This window comes from Sebastes umbrosus, chromosome 8, assembly GCF_015220745.1.
Source record: "Sebastes umbrosus isolate fSebUmb1 chromosome 8, fSebUmb1.pri, whole genome shotgun sequence".
Classification (NCBI taxonomy): Eukaryota; Metazoa; Chordata; class Actinopteri; order Perciformes; family Sebastidae; genus Sebastes; species Sebastes umbrosus.
In genome coordinates, this window is record NC_051276.1 from 13,295,921 (window position 1) to 13,314,783 (window position 18,863).

The 18,863-nt window shown below is 40.5% G+C and overlaps 2 protein-coding genes across 6 annotated transcripts; both read right to left on the reverse strand.

Annotated features, from left to right (window-relative positions):
* Window positions 1-1,975: 1,975 nt before the first annotated feature.
* On the reverse strand, window positions 1,976-17,854 carry gkap1 (G kinase anchoring protein 1). 5 transcript variants are annotated; one of them, XR_005207813.1, is made up of 13 exons: window positions 17,633-17,795; window positions 17,056-17,315; window positions 14,280-14,438; window positions 13,798-13,875; window positions 12,825-12,963; window positions 12,675-12,703; window positions 12,018-12,179; window positions 11,575-11,661; window positions 11,417-11,480; window positions 11,224-11,294; window positions 11,053-11,130; window positions 9,365-9,511; window positions 1,976-3,287 (listed from the first exon to the last, which is right to left on the reverse strand). XR_005207813.1 is itself a non-coding variant. In XM_037777120.1 (12 exons), the coding sequence occupies exons 2-12, from the start codon at window positions 17,299-17,301 to the stop codon at window positions 9,470-9,472; spliced, it is 1,155 nt and encodes a 384-aa protein (XP_037633048.1). In that variant the 5' UTR covers window positions 17,302-17,315; window positions 17,717-17,854; the 3' UTR covers window positions 9,331-9,469. The 5 variants fall into 5 exon arrangements, 3 of the variants coding, with proteins under 3 accessions (XP_037633048.1, XP_037633047.1, XP_037633049.1); XR_005207814.1 differs by lacking the exon at window positions 1,976-3,287 and having other exon boundaries at window positions 9,116-9,380; window positions 9,417-9,511; XM_037777120.1 differs by lacking the exon at window positions 1,976-3,287 and having other exon boundaries at window positions 9,331-9,511; window positions 17,717-17,854.
* Window positions 3,289-8,627, reverse strand: LOC119493238 (ubiquilin-1-like). The gene is made up of 10 exons (XM_037778389.1): window positions 8,251-8,627; window positions 7,985-8,130; window positions 7,078-7,205; window positions 6,664-6,926; window positions 5,813-6,080; window positions 5,429-5,550; window positions 5,054-5,137; window positions 4,247-4,362; window positions 3,971-4,121; window positions 3,289-3,432 (listed from the first exon to the last, which is right to left on the reverse strand). The coding sequence occupies exons 1-10, from the start codon at window positions 8,380-8,382 to the stop codon at window positions 3,289-3,291; spliced, it is 1,554 nt and encodes a 517-aa protein (XP_037634317.1). The 5' UTR covers window positions 8,383-8,627.
* Window positions 17,855-18,863: the final 1,009 nt, after the last annotated feature.

Consider the following 18,863-nt stretch of genomic DNA (forward strand, 5'->3'; position numbering starts at 1 on the left):
CCTACTAATGTTCTGTCTGTAGATTAATCAGATTAATTAGCTAATGGTTTCAGCTCTATTTATTTTTCAGAAAATAATGTTTTTTTGTTAATACATGAAAAGTGAACTTATAACTTTGTATAAGTTAGGTTTAGTTTGGTTCAGAGGACACATTTAACTAGTGGGCAGCAGAAGCCCAGGCCTGCTGAAACACATGTAATATCTATAATGATTTAACTCTTTCTTGAAGAATTCTAGTTAATTTAACACTATTTTATTGTTTCACATGACTGCAGATGATCTTTCTGTTTTCCCCTCAGCATTACAGGTTTCTCTAATCTGTTCTTCAATAGATTTTTTTAAAATCAAAGCTGCTTTGCTGGAGTTTCTCACAACTTAGCTTCAGCAAATGGATTAGTTCAGTTGCAAGCAACTGCAAATCACATTTTATTATCATTTGATCTGCCAACCCACCTTTCATGTTTTGACATCACCTGCCAAATGCACCAACCAATCTTAAAGTACAATCTTCACACTGAATAAAGTAAAACGATTAAAGGGATTTAGATTTAACATTTTACCACTATACACTGCTGCGAGGGAGGTTTAGCTCCTTTGACAATAGGTTGATACCAGACTGAAGGTCAGATCAGGTCAAGACTTTGTGATCTATAAGCATCTTCAGAAGACACACAAACACACACACACACACAGGTGACCATGACCGCAATGACACCACACACTCAAACACTCACACCGCCACTCAGCACTCTAGTGCTGTTTTTGTGGCGTGACTCATCTGCAAACCTCAACCCGAATATTTTAGGAGCTTCTAATCCAGAAAACCCCCTTGGCTACTCTCATATCTCACACATCCAGACGAACGGGCACACACACGCACACACAAACACACTGCAACACACACACATCACTAGAGATTAAAACCCCCTCAGTCTGGCAGCAACAGACAAACACACACACAGGTTGTCAAGTGGATCATATGCACACATATATCTGATGTCGGAGTACGTGTCATGTGTGTCAGTTAATCCACTCGGTCTCTGAGAGTGAGGACACAATGGAGAACAGAGCACAACCCTCTCAGACACACACACACTCACACCTTATTATGCACTTAAATATGTGGCTGAAAACCACCTGTAAATATGACTTTGTGCTTGTTTATTATTAGTTTATATAAATAAATTACAGAACAATTTTGGCAGTTGGTTTGTCATGTTTGCGTGTTTGAGCCGAACATTTCAGGGTCATGATTTACACTAAAGGTAAATAGTATGAGAATAATAAAGAATCCAAAATAATAATTTTGTGCATAATCCCAGCTGTACAAACCAAAACAGCTGATGTTACTGAGGAGGTTGAGTGTACCTGCCCTCTAGTGTTCATAGTTGAATAGTACAACAGTAGTAACAGATAATATGTTTGATTTGATCTCTAATAACTAATTTTGATGGGATTTTCTCTCATATTCAGTGAAAGGGGTGGTGGATATAATAAATGACTATGTTTTTATTAATCAAAGATGGTAAACCAGTTTGTGTTTGACTTGTGTCTTTATTGATTGCTACATCTACTCAGGGTACATCATAATGTGTTTTCAGCTTCTAAAATGTGAGGATTCTGCTGCATTTCTCTGTTTAACACAATGCAAGTTGAATTTCGTACTCTTTGTTGAACAAAACAGACACCTTGAAGACGTCACCTTGGCCTCTGGCAAGTTGTGATTGATATTTTTCTCTATTTTCTAACATTTTATAGACTTAACTATCAATACATTAGTCATTAAAGAAAATCGACAAATTAGTTGATAATAAAAATTGTAGCAGCTCTTAAAAGACTTGAATGAACTACTGTTAACCCTATTATAGAACTATGAACATCACAATGAACACAGACATGGAATAAAACAACACGCTTTTTAAAGCAGGACATCATCATAAATTCATGTGAAAGGACAAAGTGCATACGTACATAATTAAGGTACAACTGAATTATGTTTATTGACTTACATCAGATCCACAAGTCAGCTAGATGAGTGAACGTATGTTGCCCAGTCAGTTGGGATACAACATGCAGCGCTCCTTATGGCACAGAAACACTGCAGCATGGTGTGTTTACTGTGGCTCTGTTGAATACAAGCTTAAATACAGAACAACAAATCACAGGTGTTAATAGTCAGTGCAGTGAAAGATAGTTGGACACAAAGAGCCTCATCTATGTAAAGTAAATGTTCGTAATCATCAGCAGCACGGGTTGTGTTGTAAGTTACAAAAGGGTTAAAATGAGTTTTTCTCAGTTTTGGATTCAATCTAAATGTTTCTCCTGTGTGAGTGTGTTGAGAAGATTAACTGCAAATCAGACTTTCTGTGCCTGTGTGATAAACGTGGAAATGCATCTTTTTGGAGCTCCGTATAATTACCTGGTGTGTCTGATCTCTACAGCATGTGATGGACAAGAAGACACAAGATCAGCGAGGGAGGGAGGGAGAGAAGGAGGGAGGGAGGGGACAGCAACAGATTGTGCTCTTGGTTAAATCTGCTGATAGAGAGTGTGAATCGTCTGTGTGCCTCCAGGAACATCTGACTGTGTTAGAAGCTCTCATTATTGTCCAGGTGGCAAGATGAAAAGAGGCCTGAGCTTTGCGTTGCACAGAGATCAATAATACATGACCTGCCTCTGAATATGTATGCAACAGCTACAAGTCTACAGTATGTGAGGTGGATATCAGTACCTGTACTGACCTGCACCACAGTGATTGTTTCTATCCTGATATTAACCTCAAGCACTCACTCTGGAAGGACAAAAAGAACATAAAAATCCTTCGGCTGTATATGTGTACATTTTCTCATTTCTCACTTCATAAAATACATTTATTTTTTACTTGTATTTATATAGCCCAATATCATAAATCACAAATTTGCCTCAACAGGCTTTACAATGTGTGCAGCATACGGCACCCTCTTTTAAAAAAAGGAAATACAAGTGTAAAGTGTACGAAGGTAAGGGTGACTGTTATGCTAGGACTGAATAATATAATTTACTACTGCAGACAGAGGTTAGTGACGGGAGTTAAGGAATGAATATAAGTATGTCTTTGAAAGTACAGCAATATTAATATGGCTTGCATTTCTCCTGTGTTTTTTTTTGTAAAGCACTTTGTCATTGTTTATAATGACATTGTTATGTTTGAGTGTAGGTGCTTATATGTCATATGGACATAAGTACGTGCATTAGCCTATATGTATAGGTGCACAGATCAACATCTGTGTGTGTGTGTGTGTGTGTGTGTCAGTGACTGAGCAGATGTTGTATGGCAGTGGTGAGATCTCCTCCAGTGCTGATGAGGACCTGAAGGTTCGCCTCTCTGTCTCTGAAACCCATTGAGCTCAGATGCTCAAGCTCGTCCTGGAACTCAGCCTCCTCCACATGGATCTGGCAGGACATGACAGGAGAGTTATTTACAGTCGTACTCATTACAATAACTTATGTGTGTCTCTGCTGAAACCGTTCATGGTTTTTAAATAAATACAACAAACAGATTCAATGACTTTCTGGAGATCAACGTCAATTTAGTTCAATTGAATCTTGAACCTCTGACAATACCAAACATCCCAGCTGGATGTGGCCAGATGTGGTGTGGGGTGGTACTATACTGGAAACCACTGGCTGTCAGTGCAAGCAGGATTATTAGACTGGGTACAGTTACTCTCTTAGTGTGGTACTTTTTTAAAAATGTGTGCTACTGTATGTACAGTGAGTACTGAACCATTATAGGTTCAATATCAGGGACATGTTGTATCATACACTTTCCTTTTGTGATATTAATAAGAAGAGGCCAGCAATGTAAAAAGAAGTTTCCAGTCGGCTTTTGGCCTGAAAATCTTATTTACTGGTGATATTTCAAATCTAGGAGAAGTTCAGATCAATTACAGAAGCAGACGACGAAGGATAGAAGGAAATAGTGAGATACCCCATGATTGGTGTTAGCCAGCGCCTGTAGCATCTGTTGCACAAACTGCTGCTGCTGCTGCTCTGTCACCATGGCAACGTGAGGACCACTTCCTGATTGGTTGTTAAGGACAGAGTCAGATGCCAGCTCAGGGGCAGCATGAACACCAGCTCTGCAAGACAGACACAAGGTGGCAACTCATGAAACTTTTTACAATTTCTTTAATGCACTTTGCATAAAAGTACTGCTTTTACTGAGGTATACTGTGTGTGTTTATTTTTGCGTATTTACACTCACGTAGGTATCAGTGCAGGAGCCTCCTCAGCCAGAGTCTGTAGGCCCTGCTGGATGTGTAGCAGAGCCTCCATAGCTCTGGGGTTCAACATGGCTGACAGCAGCTCTGGACTCTGTATCTACACATTCATCACTGACCATTAATAATGAAGTTATTAATCATGAACAATACGCACTGGAGTTTGAGCAGAGACTGTGTGGAGCTTACAATGGAAGACTACACCGCTGATAGCTGTATCTGATGATGAAGTTAATTATTCATGCGTACATTTTTTTAATGAGAAAGCATTCCAGTGATGGACCATCGTCACCAGCTTTAGATGCAAACTGCTAAACTTAACTTTATTACTTTCGTCATATAACATTTAACCCATTCTAAACTTTTTTTCAGAGCAGTGGTCTGCTGTAAAGTGCCCATGGAGCAACTTGGGGCAGTGGTTTGCTGAAGGACACTTCAAGATGTGGACAGTAGGAACCGGGGATCGAATCGCCAACCTTGTGGTTAAAGGACAATCCGATATGCCCGTTGAGCCACAGTTGCCACCTAAAATAAGCAGGCAGTCCTCGTGAGCCTCCAGTCCGATAAGCAGAAACTCTGCACTATGTGTTAGCCAGTGCTAGTGTGGCTAAAAAGTATATAAGACACTAACAATATAAACATCTGTTTTAAGGATATCTATGTAGGAATAAATGTTTCAAAATATGAGTGTTGATCATACACAAGACATTTTTCCCCAATGTTGAGCAAATCATAATACTGTTTATCTAGTTGCAAGAAGTGAGAGACTTTCTTAGTGAGAGTAAACTAACCTGTTGCAGGAAGAGAGGGATCTGCTGTCTCATCTCCTGCTGCAGCTGAGGATTTCCCGAAAACAAAGGGTGGCTCAGCAGCATCTGAAACAGAATGAAAATGAGAGCTATAAGTCCTGTCTGAGTCTGTAGGAGAGATTACGGGGATATGTTAACAAGAAGTGGGGAGGGGAGGATTGTAGCCTGGATCCACACCTCTGAATTGCAGCTTATAATATGATTTATGATTCATTCAGATGCTCATAAATAACATAACCTAAAAAACTAATTCTATGCAGTTGTCAAGTGAAAATAAGCGACCTGATTGCCTGTCAAGCGTTCCCTATCATGCATGTTCATGTATTTGCATGCACCCATGAATTGTGTGTGCGTCACCTGTGCAGCCAGGTCAGGGTTCTGGCCGAGGCAGTTGAGGAGACTGTTGACATAGGGCCCAGACAGCAGGCTCTCCATCAGGCCTGGACTGGACATGATCTCCTCCAGCAGTGATTGCAAACCTGTGGAAAAAGGCCACAGATACAAGATGAAGAAAAAAACAGGGAGAAATGTATACGTATACTTTACTTGGGAGGAAATGGCAGTGAGTAACAAACACCTTTAAAATAACTTGAAATACATCAAAAGACAGAAAGCTGAGAAAGCAGATGTTTGCCAGATTGGTTTGATTACCCCCCTATTCCATGGCACTTACATATGGTTGCATGAATTTCTACTTTTTCTCTTAGTGTAGTTAAACTGTGTGGATTTGTATTTGCATGCCTGCAGTAACAGCGCTCTGAGGGTTTGGATCAGCTCCGGGCGAGGCGGTCAGCTCTCTGAGAGGATCTGTGGAGTGACTGGAGACGGGTGGAGTCTCGTTGCTTTCTCTTTCAGTTTGCTGTTGAGTCCCTGATGATGTAGTCACTACTGGAGAATCACCATCGATGCTTTCAGAGGTTTCCTGCTCTGGCAGCAAATTGTTTAATGCTCTGTCTTCATTATGCATCACTTCCTCTATCATGTCAGGGTTCCTGGCGAGCTCCATCACCTGGAAAGGGAAGCAAGAGCAAGAACATATTGAACATGTGGTTGGGAGAACTTTAGTCAAGGAAGAAGCAACTATGTTCAAGTCACAGTGAATTGACTAAAAAAGATCTTTTATCTCCTATTAAAGGAACAGTGTGTAAGACTTCGGGGGATCTATTGGCAGAAATGTAATATAATATTCATAACTACGTTTTCATTAGTGTATAATCACCTGAAACTAAGAATCGTGTTTTTGTTAGTTTAGAATGAGCCCTTCATATCTACATAGGGAGCGGGTCCTCTTCATGGAGTCAACCATGTTGCTCCACCATGTTTCTACAGTAGCAATCTGCAACCACACCTCTAGATGCTGGCAAATCCTACACACTCAACCTTTAATTAATTCATAAAAGACATAAAAGACAGAAGGAAATTATATATTTTTTAATAATTTCTTTCCGCCATGTAGCCTTTTATTATATAAAATCTAGAACTTCACAGATATTAGAGCGATATATGTAATGTACACACTAAACCATGTCATTCATAACTCGCAACAAAACTGTACCTCAAACGCACACTCTCACACACCTTTTTATGCCCACCTGCGTGATAATATCTGCGTTGTTAAGCATATCTCCCACCTCTGGGTTCGTCTGCAGGAGCTGCTGAATTTGGGGATTGGACAGAATGAGCTGTCTGGTTAGTTGAGGGCCGGAGGCGGAGAGGGTGCTCTGCACGAAGGGGCTGCCCAGGACACGGCGCATCATCTCCGGGTCAGCCAGCAGCTGGCTCTCCATCTGGCGCTGGAGTGCAGGGAAGAAGCAAGCCCCGCTGTTTGCCAGGCCAAGACTGTCCAGACCTTCTACTGTGGAAACAAGATCAGATCAAAAGAACAGGCGGATGTAAATGAACTGGAGAGCTGAGTGGGATCTGATCACCCCACAGCAGCCCAGATAGAGACGACAGGGAAGAAAAGCATGGTGGTGAGAGGAGCTCCTGTGTTTTGCAGTTCTTACCCAGACAAAAGGGAGAGGTGGGAGACGGCGTGAAGCTATCAGGGACAGGATCGAGAACGGCTGTAGGCTCCGACTGGACCGTTTCTGAAGCTGGATCACAGGTGGGAGCAGCAGACGGATGCTGAGGCCTGAGAAGGAAGAACTGAATCTGAATCTAGAGTTCCAGTACTGTGATAAAAACTGTGCATGCATGTGTATGTGGAGGTGTTGGACTCAAGTCAATTTTGATACATTATTTGAGTCTTCTGCATATAATAAAATAAAACACGAGAAGAGATATTCAAATAAAGGCCCAGGTGGGTTGAAAAAAACTAAACCCAAGGGCTTGTAAAAGGAACCCAACTAACACTGAAAATGTACAATTTACAAAAAGACATAACAATGTTTTAAAATATCTAAAAGAAAGAAAAGAAAACTATTTTCCAAACAGTTAGAGATAAAAAGACAGAAAGGGAAAATAAAGAGAAAATAATTAATAAAAAACAGGATGACAATAACAAATGATTGCACTGTATCCACCTCATTTACATAATCTTATACTCTGTCAAGAGAAGTTGTTTAAGCTCTCTTTTAAAAACCAGAAATGAGGAGTGACTGCAAAGTGAAGCAGGAAAGCTGTTCCATACAACTGGACCCCTGTACCTGACTGAAATGGCTAGTTCTGTAGAAAAGGACTATATAGTAGGTCAACAGATCTGGTGTGATAACAGTGACTCTGGCACCTATAGTTACAAAGAAACTGTGAAAGGAAGTGGGTAGTGAAATTGTCAAGAAATTGAAATACAAAATCTGAAGTTTATTAATGTCAAATATATTGAGAGTCTGACTGATGCTGTGCATTAATGGGTGGTGCACTCCTGGGTACATAATGTACTGTATATGATCTGCTGTGGATGAGGCTGTGTACCTTTGGATCACACGGAGGCTGACTGACTCATCCCGTGCTGCTTTAAGGTGACTCAGGACTTCTGTCTCTCTGAGGACCCGTCCAGAGTGGACCAGGTCCAGCTGCTCTGCAGGGACTCCCAGACGCTTTGCTAGACCACATTTCAGCTGGACACAAACACATACACACCAAAAACATCACAGCAATGGAAACAACTGTTAGACAAACAGCTTTTACGCACATTTAAAGCCTTTTTTACGCACATTTTACGCGTTTGGCCTCCTGACCTGTGTGACGGTGCAGCCTCTTCTGACGGTGAAGTCGTTGCTCTCCGTGGGACTTTTGACGGTGACGTGGATCGTTTCAGACTTCTGACGGTCACCCGGTGCTCTCTGTTCATCTCCAACCGTTCCTGACATCTCCGGTCCTGTCCTGTCCTCCGCGCTGAGGATGAGGATGAAGATGAAGATGAGCGGTCCTGATGAGGAGGAGGAGGAGGAGGAGGAGGAGCGCCGTCCGGATGATGACTCGGCAGAAAGTTGTGTGGATGAGAGCCAGCTCTGATCCAACTGCGCAGGATGGTGTGAATACAAATCCTAACCCTTTTAATATCTTTGATACCAGTTATATTGTAGGCTATAGCTCCTTACACTGCCAGCACTCTTAGTAAATTATTTAATGCCTATAATAGTTATGTAACTTCAGTCATGAGTCAACTTAAAGATATAGCAGCTCAAACCAGGAATAACAATACAGCTACAACAATTAATCAATTAAGTTGTCAACTACTAAATTAATCGACAAATATTTTGATAATCGATTAATCGGTTTGAATATTTTTTTTTAAAGAAAAAATAAGTCAATTCTCTGATTCCAGCTTCTTAAATGTGAATATTTTCTGGTTTATTTACTCTTCTATGACAGTAAACTGAATGCCTTTGAGTTGTGGACAAAACAAGACATTTGAAAATGTCATCTTGGGCTTTGGAAATAACCTGATCAACATTTTTTTTTTACCATTTTCTGACATTTTAAAGGACCAAACAACTAATTGATTAATCGAGAAAATAGTTGACGAATAAGTCGATGATGAAAATAATTGTTAGTTGCAGTCCTAAAATAATAATTCTATGCCCTCTGATTTATTTCACAATTTTATTTACTTAACAGTGAGAAAGAAAAAAAGCATACATTTCAAGTCATTTTGGCATTAAAACCCCCACAAAACATGAACAGGCACACAGCGTCCAACAGTAGCCTGCTATAGATGCTTGTGTGCCTGCAGAGGGCAGCACCGTGTGCTAAGCCACCATTTAAACACAAAGTTTAAACTGTCAGTTTTAAAAGCCTCTGTAATTCTTGTTCAGGTGTGTAATATGTCCTGCTGCCTGTGGAGTGTATGTGTGTTTGTGTGTGTGTGTGTCTGTGTGTCTGTGTGTGTGTGTGTGTGTGTAATTAGGGGGGCATGCATTATATGCTGGCATGGAGTCCGAGCTAAAAAGACGTTCATAGATCCATCTCCGGGCCTTTCTTCCCTTTCTTGTTTCCCTGCAAACCAGAATAGCCCAGTTATTACACAGTTATGTATTATTTGTATGACAAAAGATTGTATTGACCTAATTCAAGTTGTAGGTCAATAAAAATACAAAGTAAAAAGAACAACAACTTGAAAACAGATAATGAAATTCCCTGTGGCATTATTAAAAAGTAAAAAATGTTGAAATTCTCTGAACTGAAACTAAGCTTACTTCTACTCTGACCTCAGCTGGATATACTGTAGTAAGAAACTAAATTACACTCTTATCCCTGTGCTGGGGCTTACTTACACTGCAACTTCTCTCTGACTTACTAGCTGCTTTTTGTCTTGTCTACAGAAAGGGAAAGAAGGAGCATGCGTGCACACCCATGTATACACACACATGAACATCAGCTAATACACATGCAATCCCACCCACACAGTGGGTTCATGGATTCTAACAGAGTACGATGTACGACAGCATCTCATCTCTCTAAAACTCAATCTGAGACCAGTTCTTCCTTGTTAAGGCTATTGAAGGAAGGCTGGGACATGGTGGACAACTGGAGCTGCCATGTTGGATGGTTACAGCAGATGGCGTGTTAAGGAAATTGTGGTATTAAAGGTTCACATGCAGGTAATCTTTAAGAAACATATTTACATGTATATATGAAGTGTAAACTATAAGATGAAATAGATTTATGGCTCTGCTCTGCAGGAGCATGGGAAAAGCAGGAATGCTATGACCCTGGGTTATCAGCTCACCTATGGACCTATTCAGACCTGGTATTAACATGCATTCTGAGTGATCGGTTCACAAGTGGACAGTACAGGTGTGAACGCACTCAAGACGCATTGAGATCCGCATTGAGGTCTGAATAAGGCCTGTGTGTACGCGAATGTGTCCTGGGCCACATTAAGGACCAACTACTCAACGGACGTCTGCTGTATTAGCCATGCGTTTACTACATGTTTATTTGAATAAAGGGTGGGGAAGTGAGATCCGATCACAAGTGGCCACTGGAGACGCATTCTAATACTAGGTGTGAACAGACGTACTTAAAGCTGTTAACTTGTGATCCGATCACTCAGGACGCATGCTAATGCCAGGTCTGAACAGGGCCTATGTGATAGATTTCACCTATGTGATAGATTTTGTTAGGTGCCCTGCTGTGGAGGATGTTGACACCTAGCATGGAGAGGTGTTTTATGGTTTCCTTTGTACTACTTTATAAAGCAACGGATTTTAAGTTGCCACGACAGGTTGCTAGAAATAAAGGGATGGTGTCCGTTCAGGTGCTCTTTGGTTGAGCTCGGCCTGACAGAACTTTTTGGGTACACTCGAATGGAAGGTGGCCGATAAACAATAGAACATTTTCAAATAGAAATCATTTGTTTATGGTCTTTTATTAAAGATCTTTTCAATAATTGCAAAATTGTAATTCTCAGCCATAAAGTAGGCTACTATGACACCCTCCCCCCTATGACACATCTCGTCTTTTAAGCCTCATTGGTTACGATGACATTACTACAGACTAATCAGAAGTAAATGAGGGATTATTTGAACTCTCACCTGATGTTTCGGTTGTTCTGACTGCAGACCTTTGACTTTAGACCGTTCTTGTTCAAGGGCAGCGTGTAGTGATGTTACCTAAATAAAAAAATAATTCAAATGCACATAAATGTACAAATATGTCGCACACCCGTATTCCTTTCTCATAATCCTTATATGACCATAACACACCTGTAATGACTGTTCTTCTTTTATGTGTAGTAGCTCTTCTACCTGTAGAAGGAGTTCTGCTTTATCTTTCACTGAAGAAGAGAAACATCATGAAACATCAGACAGATTGTACTGAAGTGTTGTTAGGAAAGAACAGAAAAGGACAGAAGGAAAAGCAAGGAGGGCCATTTAGTGTAGTTTTGGTTTAACTCACTCTCTCCCTGTTGGAGCATCTTAAGCAGCTGGGAATTTCTTGCTTTCACCTCTCTGTATTTCCCCTGTAGAGTTGAGAAGCAAGAAGAAAAATGTTGTTGTTGTTTTTAAACTGTTTTGACTGATAAAATCCGCTCAAGCAAATTGCTGACTGCTGACCTCCCACTGTGAGATGTTCTTCTTTAGCTTATCGATTTCCTGGTCTTTCTTCTCCAGATCGTACTTCAGCTGCTCTGCTCTGGGATCCTAACAGGAAGGACCGGTAGAAAAGAGCAAGTCAGGACAAATTTAAACTTTCCCGCTGGAGGTGCAAACCCTAAAGGCGGAGGTACAAATATGTATTATGGCAGACGGCAGCCCGGGTAGAGCGTGATGTCACTGTGTGTAAAAGATTAAAACCTCCATAATCTTTACTCTGCTTTCATGTCAGAATTTGCCACACCGCCTTTATAAGTGCACAGCGGACTGGAGGAGATCCTGAAATTAGCACCCCCTATGTACTGAATATAGAATCGATTTTGAATCGGGAATCAATTCGTGACCCCCAAGAATCTAAATCGAATTGAATCGTGAGATACCGAAAGATTCACACCCGTACTCACCGGTTCGTGTTCTGTGGAGGTGATGACTTCCTGTCCGTGGCTGTTGGTGTACTGCTCACGTCTTTTCTCCTGCTGGATAATCCGAGTGACGTCATCCTCAAGCTTGTTAAAAAAACGCTCCTCCTGCCCGGTTCCCACTGGTAGGTTAGCCACTCTGGCGTCCTGGACGGGAGTGAGGTCAGTGTTTCAATAGGGATATGCCATATCATACATGATATTTAAACCAAAATAAAACCCTGTGCATATTATTGACAGATAATTTAAATATTTATTTTATATTAATTAGGGTTGTGTATTGGCAAGAATCTTGCGATACGATACGTATCATGATACAATGGTTACGATTCAATATATTGTGATATATTGCGATACTGTAAGTAATATATATTGCAATTTTTTACACATATTTATACTGCATGCAAAAAACTGCATGGTGTTTGCCCCAGACTGCATGTGATTATCACAGAGTGAGCATGTCTGGGCCATTGTATTTTTAAAAGGTTATTTCAAAATCTATACAGTGTTTTGGAGAATCGATACAATATCGCACAACATAATATCGTGCTACTCATGTGTATCGATATTTTCTTTACACCCTTAAACAAGTACAACAGTACAGATTTACGATTGGGGTTAAGAAAGGAAAAAGATGCTCACCTCTTTCTCTTGTTTCTTACTCCCATGTTCTGCAAAGAGACAAAGTACATCGGCATAAATATTATTCTGGGAGCCTGTGGAGCTACAGACTGCAGCACACAAAGATCATAGTTTGATAGCTTTTGAAACTGATCGACAAGTTTCTCTCACCTGCAGTGCCTTCAGCCTGGAAGTCCTGCAGGGAAACTGTCTTTTTGTCTTTTGCCTGCTGATTCTTCTTTTTGTCCTTCTTCCCTCCGCCCTCTTTTCCTACTCGTGACTTTGGCGAGGATGCGTTTGTGTTGTTGTTCTGAGTGAAAGAGATCATTTGACTTTAACTCAGAATTAAGGTTCTTAACTAATAATTACTATTCAAAACAAATTACATTGAATACGAATTTAAATTAGAACTGAATTCAACCTCCATTTCATGCTAGAAATTATTTCAAGGTGGTTTGTAATGATTAGGACAGTGATGTGTTTTTCTTTGTTTTGACTGTACACCAGCACACTGGATTTCAAATCAAACAGCGACTATGAGGTTAAAGTGCCGACTTTCAGCTTCAAGGGCAGGATTAAAAACTGCGCTGTGCAAAGACAGACATAGGTCTGTTTTTAGTGTTGCTATTTTCTCTATTATTTAATTCACCAGTAACAGAACAGACTATTCAAAGAAAGATGCAAAGATGCTTGAAGGATTTTTTTGGCATCATACATCCAATGTCTATTTTGAATGACCAGGGGCACCTGCCTAACTTCTCAAAGTCGCAGCATGATGAGGACACAATATAGAACAATGCGGTATCTTTTCTTGTTCCTTTAAAAGTCTCTGACCGGTGTGTCAGAGGGCAGCACACTGGTCCTTTAAATAACAAATTTTGGGTACTTTTAATTACAATTTGCTTGAAATATTTAATTTAGACAACAGCAATTTGTAAAATGATAAAGCGATATGCAATACAATATTATTACTGAGCCCTAATGCACATAAACACAGACACGGTTGTCAAAACCTCCCCAGGGCCTCCCCTAAGACTGGACACAGACAAGTCTAAGCCAAGAGTCCAAATCTGACTGTACCCCCCCGTCTCAAATTTACCTTCCCAAAACAGGTATACTGTATTCGTGTGTGTGGGCAATTTACCGGTTTATTTTGTTCGAACTCCAGTTTACTGAGAATCAAGGCCTTTTCCAAGTCAGCCTCGTAAAGCTCACTGGTTATCTACAGAGGGAGGAGGACAATAGTTGGTACTGTCTGGAAGGTCAGACCTGAACAATTTGAAATGCAGTTAGATCAGGAAGAGACAATATACAATATTTCATGCATCTGCTCTTCCCTAATGCCTGGAACAAAACAAGATGTGGTGTATCCTTTCGTCCTCCAACAGTAACAGGAGAAGAAAAGACGCGATACGTTTAGTAATTGTATCTAAAATCTGTTAATCACTTCTAAGAATACCCTGCTTCTGGCTTATACTGCTGCACACAGCCCTCAAACCATCAAACTGCTGACCTCTGAACAGCTCTACTAAAACAGCTGGAAGTAATGTGGCTTCCTGAAGGGCACGTCAATTATTAAAAGAACATTATTTATGGTATGGCTCACGCATTGTTGTTCTCTCTTACCTGCTCATCCCTCTGCTTCCACTGCTGCCAGCCCTCTGCCGGCATATTGTGGTCCCCTGCTGCAGGACTGAGAAGTTCACCGGCTATTCCTGACAGTGTCATGCAGGGAGGCGGGGCACACGACTTCTGAGGAATCTTCTTGAAGGCCAGATTACGTAACTAATATAAGAGAGATATGAGATTAATTATGACCACTATTGCTGATACAATTGCTTTATTGTTAGCTGTAGAAACCATCACCATGTGTGTGCATGAACAGAAGCAGCGCCTGATTAAGGCCTCCTGCTCACCGACGAGGATCCAGTCGGACCTCTCGGGTCATCAGGTGGCGCTTTGCTAACTGTACCCAAAATAAGATCTACATGTGGTGAGGGCACTTTTTGTCCCTTTGGTCCTGTTCTATGGATAATGACCTGAGATCTGTCACAACTGTGTCCACTTTCAAAAACACACTGAAAACTGCAGGCTTATGATTATTTGCTGTATGTGTGTGTGAATTATTTGGTCTATAAAGTGTCAGAAAATTGTGAAACAAATTCCTTTCCCAGATTCCAAGGTGACCTCTGCAAATACCTTGTCTTTTCCAGACCATCAGTCCCAAACTCAAAGATATTTAGTTTATAATAATATAAAACAAAGAAAGGCAACAAATCCTCATATTAGAGAAGCTGAAACCAAGATTAATCGGTTATCTCAATGGTTGCAGCAAGTTTCTTTTCTGTCAACCGACTTATCAATTCATTGACTAACAGCTCTACATTTTAATGTAAAGTAGACCTGCAATGATTTATCGATTAGTTGTTGACTCTTAAATTAATGGCTAACTATTTTGATAATCAAATAATCAATCGGTTTGAGTAATTTTTTAAGGAAGCTTCTTAAATGTGAATATTTTCTGGTTTCTTTACTCTATAAAATAAATAAAATTAATAATATGAAATTATTATAATAAGAATAAAATTGCCTTGCCTCGCTGAGGGCCTTATTTGATCATCTGACTGACAAAAGATGCAGCTATACATATCTTCACATTATTTACAAATGCAAATAGCAGCTTTCTTTTCTCTGTTTAATAGCACAGATTTAATATTATGGGGAATTTCTTGTGTTGCTTTTTAGCTAAACAAGCATTTGGTGATGTGTCAGCAAAACAATACAAAACCAAAAACAGTCTGCTGAGGTGTACCTGGCTCTACCACCGCTACAGTTTCAGTTCAGGTGAAGTGAAACAACAAGAGGAGCACAATCACGAGTCGTGTCTGTCACAAAACGGAAGCCATGTTATGTATGCACCCGAACAACACAGATATGATCCTTAGAACATTTTGAAAGGAAATTATCATCACATTTAATTCATGATGTCTAATTATCTTTTGATATGTTTAGATATATTTTCTTTTCTTCTGTACTGTTTTTTGTATGTATTTCATTGTTTTTATTGGATTGTTTTCCACTGTTTGGTTAGGTTTTTCTGCACATTTTGTGTACTTCTTGTTGTTGTTTAACTTTTGTTGATTATGTTAGTTTAGATCTTTCTTCCTTTTTTGTTATTTTTTTTTTCTCTCCTGGGGTTGGGGGGGAGGTCTGTGGCTTCTTGACCTCTCCTGACACATTTCTTTTCGTTTGTTTTTTTCATTGACTGGATTTTGTGCAGTGTTATATATGTGCAAATAAAACAAATAAATAAATATTATGGGAATTTCTAGTGTTGTTTTAGCTAAGCAAGCATTTGGTGATGTGTCATCAAAACTCTACAGTTTCAGTTCAGGTGAAGTGAAACAACAAGCTGAGTACAATCTCGAGTCATGTCTGTCACACAACACAGAAGCCATGTATGTATGCACCCTAACACCACAGATCCACTGTATATGAAGCAGAAGGTGGTATGTATGCACCCTAACACCACAGATCCACTGTATATGAAGCAGATGGTGGTATGTATGCACCCTAACACCACAGATCCACTGTATATGAAGTAGATGATGGTATGTATGCACCCTAACACCACGGATCCACTGTATATGAAGCAGATGGTGGTATGTATGCACCCTAACACCACAGATCTACTGTATATGAAGCAGATGGTGGTATGTATGCACCCTAACACCACAGATCCACTGTATATGAAGCAGATGGTGGTATGTATGCACCCTAACAACACAGATCTACTGTACATGAAGTAGATGGTGGTATGTATGCACCCTAACAACACAGATCCACTGTACATGAAGTAGATGGTGGTATGTATGCACCCTAACAACACAGATCCACTGTATATGAAGCAGATGGATGGTATGTATGCACCCTAACACCACAGATCCACTGTATATGAAGCAGATGGATGGTATGTATGCACCCTAACACCACAGATCCACTGTATATGAAGCAGATGGATGGTATGTATGCACCCTAACACCACAGATCCACTGTATATGAAGCAGAAGGTGGTATGTATGCACCCTAACAACACAGATCCACTGTATATGAAGCAGATGGTGGTATGTATGCACCCTAACAACACAGATCTACTGTATATGAAGCAGATGGATGGTATGTATGCACCCTAACACCACAGATCCACTGTATATGAAGCAGATGGTGGTATGTATGCACCCTAACAACACAGATCTACTGTATATGAAGCAGATGGATGGTATGTATGCACCCTAACACCACAGATCTACTGTATATGAAGCAGATGGTGGTATGTATGCACCCTAACACCACAGATCCACTGTATATGAAGCAGAAGGTGATGATGATGCTCCTGTCTCACCTCATTCGCCTCAGTCTGCTGCTGCTCCCTCTTCTTCTTCTTCTTGTCTTTCTTCTTGTCGTTGCACTGAGCTCCTTTCCCTCCGGCTCCTCCTCCAGTCTTCCCCTGCCGGGTCTTCCCGTCTCGGCCGATCTTGGTGCCGCTCTTGCCCGCATCGGAGGCGTCGGAGTCCGAGTCGGAGTCTATCTGCAGCAGGGCGAAGCGGGAGGCGGTGGTTGGCACTGTGATCATTGTAGAGGATGCCATCTCGAGAAGGAAAACTGATGGAGACCAAAGAACAATACAGTTTAGATAACTTGAAGTCATAAAACAACCAGTTAGCTTCTAGTAGCAACCTCTTTACAGATAAAACCCCTTACTACACATCTATATAATCTAAACCAGCAGATTGTAGTGTTATAGTGGTGAAATCCCAGCGGACAGTCGTGATGGTGAATGTGATGCTAGTTGAACTGCTAGCAGTCTGCTAGCATTACATTAGCATCAGCAGCTAACTGTACAACGCGTTAGCCTTTAGCTCCTAAACAAGTGCAAAAGTAGCGACGCAGGACAGTTAAAGACACATTAATGAACTCACGTTGATCTTGTGTTGTTAATACACTTGCTGACTTGTTTTGAAGAGATAATACTCAGAGGTAAAGTGTCTAAAGAGTACTTTCACCTGTCCGTGAACGCGCTGCTGTGCGTGACTGTTACTGTCTGGTGCTACTAGCGATCTGCCGGAGTACGGCAGCCCGGCGGAGACACTCAGGATAAAGGCGATTCGCCCTTTCGCTTTAAAGTGCCTGCTATTAACAAAGACAAGGAAACGTGTCGCTCTTTGTTTGTTTGTTTTATCTGTTTTGTGTAAATTGCAAACAGTTTGAAAATAAAACTATGACAGATTTAAGCAATGGGTGTTATTGTTCACCTAATTTAGCCTACAGCATGTACTATAATATAGTGGGATGGGGCCAAATCAATGTCCAAGGGTTAGAGAGGTGAGGGGATAGATAGATGAATAGATAGATAGGTAGACAGATAGACAGACAGACAGACAGACAGACAGGTAGGTAGGTAGGTAGGTAGACAGGTAGGTAGGTATGTAGGTAGGTAGATAGATAGGTAGGTAGGTAGGTAGGTAGATAGTAACTTTATTGATCCCGAGGGAAAGTTCCATAGTGCAAAACATGTTAGTAAAAAGGCAGTAAAAAAAGTTAGTGGTGCAAAGTACAAAGTACAAAAAAATATACCAGATGTAAAAATACAAGGAGATGAAGAAAATTGTTAAAACTGAATATAGTGCAGGGTAACAACTGTGATACAGGACTATTAAAAAATTGAATATAGTGCAGAAGAGACTGTTAAAAATTAGTATAGTGCATTATTATCTGTCCTGCAGACCGTCCTCCTTTGTCCCCCCCCCCCCCTAGAGAAGTGTTGTACAGTTTGATGGCTCGGGTTAAAAGGATTTCCTGAGTCTGTCTGTGGAGCACTTGGGGAGATGGAATGAGCCATGTTATCATAGTTGATTGAAATGATGACCAGAGCTATGGAAATAAAACTTAAGTAGTAATAGATCATAGTTGTCATTTTAGCTAAACTTAAGTGAAACAGTTCTGTATTATATTTTTATTTTTCCGTATGTTTATATAGCCTCTGTTGTTTGTATTAGCCATCATATGACAACATTTCAAACTCAATCTCAATGGGAATATCCTGGAAAAATAAAGGTTAAATAAAAAACAAACAAACATGTATTTGGCTGATGATGAAAACCGTGTCATTCATGTAGTCATGAAGTCATCGAAGACTTGGACATCAAATTT

Coding starts and splice junctions, on each gene's coding strand:
- LOC119493238 (XM_037778389.1), bottom strand. CDS start 8,382: ATGTCAGGAACGGTTGGAGATGAACAGAGAGCACCGGGTGACCGTCAG. Junction 8,131..8,250: donor GAGGCTGCACCGTCACACAG/GTCAGGAGGCCA, acceptor GTTTGTGTCCAG/CTGAAATGTGGTCTAGCAAA. Junction 5,551..5,812: donor TCAGAGCGCTGTTACTGCAG/GCATGCAAATAC, acceptor CTTTTTCCACAG/GTTTGCAATCACTGCTGGAG.
- gkap1 (XM_037777120.1), bottom strand. CDS start 17,301: ATGGCATCCTCTACAATGATCACAGTGCCAACCACCGCCTCCCGCTTC. Junction 13,876..14,279: donor GGAAGCAGAGGGATGAGCAG/GTAAGAGAGAAC, acceptor CTCCCTCTGTAG/ATAACCAGTGAGCTTTACGA. Junction 12,704..12,824: donor CCAGGCTGAAGGCACTGCAG/GTGAGAGAAACT, acceptor GTCTCTTTGCAG/AACATGGGAGTAAGAAACAA.